The sequence below is a fragment of the Zingiber officinale genome, chromosome 7B, assembly GCF_018446385.1.
Source record: "Zingiber officinale cultivar Zhangliang chromosome 7B, Zo_v1.1, whole genome shotgun sequence".
Lineage (NCBI taxonomy): Eukaryota > Viridiplantae > Streptophyta > Magnoliopsida > Zingiberales > Zingiberaceae > Zingiber > Zingiber officinale.
Genome location: NC_055999.1, coordinates 410,372 through 414,904, shown reverse-complemented (window position 1 = coordinate 414,904; position 4,533 = coordinate 410,372). Strand labels below are relative to the sequence as shown.

At 37.9% G+C, this 4,533-nt stretch overlaps 1 protein-coding gene across 2 annotated transcripts; it reads right to left on the bottom strand.

Moving 5' to 3' along the window:
- Positions 1-4,303, bottom strand: LOC122004866. Of its 2 annotated transcripts, none has more exons than XM_042559692.1 (8): positions 4,129-4,303; positions 3,727-3,894; positions 3,413-3,475; positions 3,231-3,297; positions 3,041-3,141; positions 1,764-1,808; positions 1,124-1,594; positions 1-439 (listed from the first exon to the last, which is right to left on the bottom strand). In XM_042559692.1, the coding sequence occupies exons 2-8, from the start codon at positions 3,862-3,864 to the stop codon at positions 269-271; spliced, it is 1,056 nt and encodes a 351-aa protein (XP_042415626.1). In that variant the 5' UTR covers positions 3,865-3,894; positions 4,129-4,303; the 3' UTR covers positions 1-268. The 2 variants fall into 2 exon arrangements, with proteins under 2 accessions (XP_042415626.1, XP_042415627.1); XM_042559693.1 differs by having other exon boundaries at positions 3,990-4,130.
- Positions 4,304-4,533: the final 230 nt, after the last annotated feature.

The window sequence follows — 4,533 nt, the reverse complement described above, 5'->3', positions numbered from 1 at the left end:
TGAATTAAAATCCACAAAACTTGCTGGCGAAATTTTACAACAATAAGATTTAACTACAGAAATTGAACTTGAATAAACAAACAAATTACAGAATACTTATCTACAAAATGGTAGCATTGTAGCTTTTCCACCAAAGTTCATATAGGTCTAGTATTGCTGAGACTTATTTTGAAATTCAGATGAAAAAAAAAAAAACCTTAGACATCATATACATCGTGGCTCTGTGCCTGAACTGGTGGTATAAACTAAACTAATCTTCCAACCATGCTCACTTGAAAAAGAATTTCCAGATATCCCTGTCAGTGACCTCGGTAACGATATGGATGCCGAAAATGCCTTCCTCATCCACCATGGCTCTTAACTGCCGCACAACACCACTGGAACCTATGAAGTTTTTCTTCACAGCCAAATACAAGACTCCATACGGTGGCCGTAAGCACTGTAGAAAACCAAGCAGAATTTGGTTCATCAGTTATGGAGCATGAATTAATGAAACACAAATAATTCAAATCGCTCATTTCATGTTAGACACAATAAAACATTAAGTCATAAAAGGCTATGATAAGGAGGAAATTTTGCTGAATCCTTGTAGGAGCAGAAATCAGTGATTCATATTGTTATCGTAACTAAGAAAGATGCAAGTCCCTGTTAGAACGAAGTAAACAAACTAAAATTCTGGCCTATCAACTGATAAAAAGTTGTGATGAATCATGGTTCTGCTGTTCAATGCTTCATATTCACTATGCCTCATTTTATATTATAGTATAAGCAAAGCAGCCCACAATTCAGATCATCGGATATCGAGTCGGTCATCACCAGAGAGGACTTGTTTTCTCAATAACATCCTCAATGTTCCTAACTCTACTAGATCAATTGCAGCAAAAGGCGAAACCCTCGCCCCCAGGGCCCCCACCGACCGGACCCACGGTCATTGTGAGGGAGGTAAATCGCAGCACCCGAGCTAGATCAAGATGTTATAGAAGGAAGCTTCAGAAAATGCTCTTAGATTCACCAGAGAGGACTTGTTTACCAGTTTTTTCTATCACATTGGGCAGTTTGTGGGTCTGATGATCTAAAGTCATTTCCATAACTAATTATAATGATAGATAATTATCCTACACACCTTTGTTATAAGTGTATATAGCTTCCTCAAGGAATTTACTGATTGAGGAATCTCAGTGATTAAAATGACATCATAGCCAGCGTCTCCTGGGTGTGTCTCACTTCCTCTTTCCCAGGCCCGGCTTCCAGAAAGCTTTCTTGATCGTCTTGAATCAGCTTCATGAGCAAGCACACTATCATCTTGACTGCTACATGCCTCCATAAAGTCGTCCTCAGAGAAGCTAAGGCTAGCCCCCTGTGACAAGTCAAGACCTTCCACTCTCACCACTGATAAGACTGTATGGAGCTCCTCCCAATCCCCAGCATAGAAATGAACATCCGAAGTCAACTGCTGTCGTGATGGAGTGAGAGGGCTCTCTGGTTGGCGACTCTGCTTGTCCCTAGCCTGCTCAATATTTGCAAGGACATTTGGTATGGTTGCACATCTTATAGTTTCTGCACTCAGATCATGAAAATGAACTGTAGAAGCACCCTGCAACATGTTTGAATGAAAAATTAGACTTCTAGAATGTTTTGGAAGGCTTGATTTACATTGGACCATTATAATTTACAGTCAAACACAAAACATGTATTACATAAGCCATAGTTCAGCATCTAAACCATTAAACGAGAGCTCTAACTCATGAAAGATAAATGAATACCTTAAGGCAGGCGAAAGTCCCAGCTAAACCATAACCGCAACCAAGCTGCAGCAATATCAACAATAATCAGGAAAGCAGAAGAGAGAAAAATTTACAAAAAAATGCTGCATCTGCAAGAAAAAATAACATGGCAAATACTAAAGCCTTCTATTCAGGAGACAAATCAATATATCACAACTTCTGATAGCAAGTGACTTTGTAGCAAATATTGACTAATAAATCACAGCTTCTGATACCACCAATTTGAATTTTTTGTTAGATCTCTGTCAATGTTAATTAACAAAAGCATTGATTATATGATCAGAAAATTAGAGGCTTCAAAATATGCTCCTTGACGACCAGGAGTGTGAAGCCCCAAATGGAACAAGGTTACTGTATCAAAGTAATTCATACAATAAATTGAATGCACTACATATAAGTTTTGCTACTACATGAAAGCGATCCTCTGCAAAACCAATCTAAAGAAGTGGTATTATCTTGCCTAGAAACTAACTGGAGCAGCTTAGGAGAACAATTAAGGTTTATGCTAAAATTAAGGAGAACAAATGAAGCAGCATGCAACTGTTATTAGCATTAGCATGACAACAGGATGAGATGAAAAGCGATGGCATAAATACTTAGCATTTGTATAATAAGAGAATTGTGAATTGTGATCAAACATATAACTGCCAATTCACACAAGAAGAAAAAAACTAAGAATTTTGCAAGTTCAGAGAAGGCAAAACATTCCAAAAGGGTAATCCATTCAAAAAATAATCATGCAAAAACCCATGGCTGTTCATAGGAAAAGAATGAGTAAATTTACCAACGTCTAGATGGTTACACAAAATTCTCTCACCCAGATTATGAAACTAGTTCACTATGATTACAAGAAAAGAGGAAAATTATTGTAAAGCTTCATCAATATAAATGTCAGTAATTGGCCCTAAGAGAAAAAAACCACAGAAGACAGTACTTGAAAATTCAAAATTGGATCATAAGCGTAATATCACATTCATGCATAAGGAATATAACAACAATGGAATCCACAAAATGGGAATCATAAATGGATGAAGCTCTTTCAAATAAAGTGATGAAGGTAAATTGAAGAATTCTATAAAGAACTTTGGTACATCTTGAAGCAAAATTTCCAAATTAATCAACTTCCTTTACAATAGGACACACCACAAAATAGTGTGCAGCCAAGCATCTAAGGATACTATAGAAAAGAGAATGAATAAAAATAATAACAGCTTATCAATTGAAACAAACAGGAAAGGACTTGTAAATGTAGGCACCTCTAGAATCCTTTTGCCTCTGAAACTTAGGAGCCCATCACGAATCTCTAGTTTAAGAATACTTAAGAGATCTGTTGAACTCTCCCAGCATTTAAGAGATCCTGCGATTCAAAAAAGGTGAACATATATATAAATATTTTCTTTTCTGTGAGACAAATTATGCATAACACCGCCTCACTATTACACTCACCATCAGATTTGGATGATGACGTCTCCAAACTTGAAAATCCAATCATATCTGTTACACTGATTCTTCCCTGGTTAAAAAGTTAAAATAACAAATAAGTTGGAGAAAGAAAAATATAGCATGTAGTGTGTAAAGCATGATGGTAGAATATGTTTATCAGACTTCCCTACAGCTGGTGTGCATACCTTGAAAAGTTTGAGCCCTTGCAGATCAACATTTTCCCCAGCATATTTGTATGGATGTGCATTCTGTCACATATCCATAGGAGAAATGAGAACTTGTCTATAAATTCTAAACATGAATTTGTTGATCGGAAAGACTTAAATATAGCAGATTAAATCAAAATGTCAAATACAGAAGCCCTTCATGCGCACAGCAGCAACACAATGGCAAATTACATGCCTCAAAAGCATGGTAAATCACTCTAAATTTTACGAGTTAAAACAATCACTGAACACTAAAATAGATATACAGAGGCCAACAAGTTGGAAATAAGTACCTTAGAAGGAATAACTTCAACAGCAGGAGAAGGAAGGTGTAAATCCCTCTCAGAGACAGCAGGAACACCAGTCTGGCTAACCTTGTCATGCGGCATCAACGCCGGCAAGCATTGCGCAAGGAGAGACGGTGCCCTCATCGTATTATATTTTGAAATTTAAAAAGCGAACTGCCATTGCCAAAAAGAGACGCCAAAATTAGATCAAAGTACAACCAGAAAGCCCTATTCATGGACCTTCAATCAAAAAGAAAAGCTCAAGAAACCTTCCAAGTTTTCCCCACATAAACGAAAGCAACCAAATCTTTAACACAAAATATCTCGTTTTTCCAGCACAAAGATGAGATCTTTGAAACTATCAGCAAACCTAAACGGAACGAAACCAAAGAGGAACAAAAACGCTACCTAGATCAGAAGAATACGGCAGATAGGGAATCGGGGCGGAGATCCGATCTCCTCGTGGCAGTCAATTAAAGCCGCGAACGCCAAGGTCAGCGGCAACTTCAACGAAGAATCCGAAACCCTACTCGATTCGCTCCACCAAATCGCTCTGTTACTGTTGAAAGTCAAAATAACACATCTTATAATATCGATCGATGATATTGATTGATTGGTACACAGTGGTCGGTGAGAAAATGAGAAAGAGGGTATCATGGGGCAGAGATCCTCTTGTCCCGAATCCCTGGATCAGTCCTCATCCTTTGCTCATTTACCCTCTGTTTGGGAGGAGGTGAGTAAAGGGGAGGGAAAGGGAAACATGGGTAAATAAAATTTTTACACTTGTTTGGGAGAGAGTGAGCCATGAAGGGG

Excerpts from the sequence above, each read along its gene's own strand:
- LOC122004866 (XM_042559692.1), bottom strand. The coding sequence starts at position 3,864 with ATGAGGGCACCGTCTCTCCTTGCGCAATGCTTGCCGGCGTTGATGCCG. Across the intron at positions 3,142-3,230 it reads GTCATCATCCAAATCTGATG|GATCTCTTAAATGCTGGGAG; the intron begins GTGAGTGTAATA and ends TTTGAATCGCAG. Across the intron at positions 1,595-1,763 it reads GGACTTTCGCCTGCCTTAAG|GGTGCTTCTACAGTTCATTT; the intron begins GTATTCATTTAT and ends AACATGTTGCAG.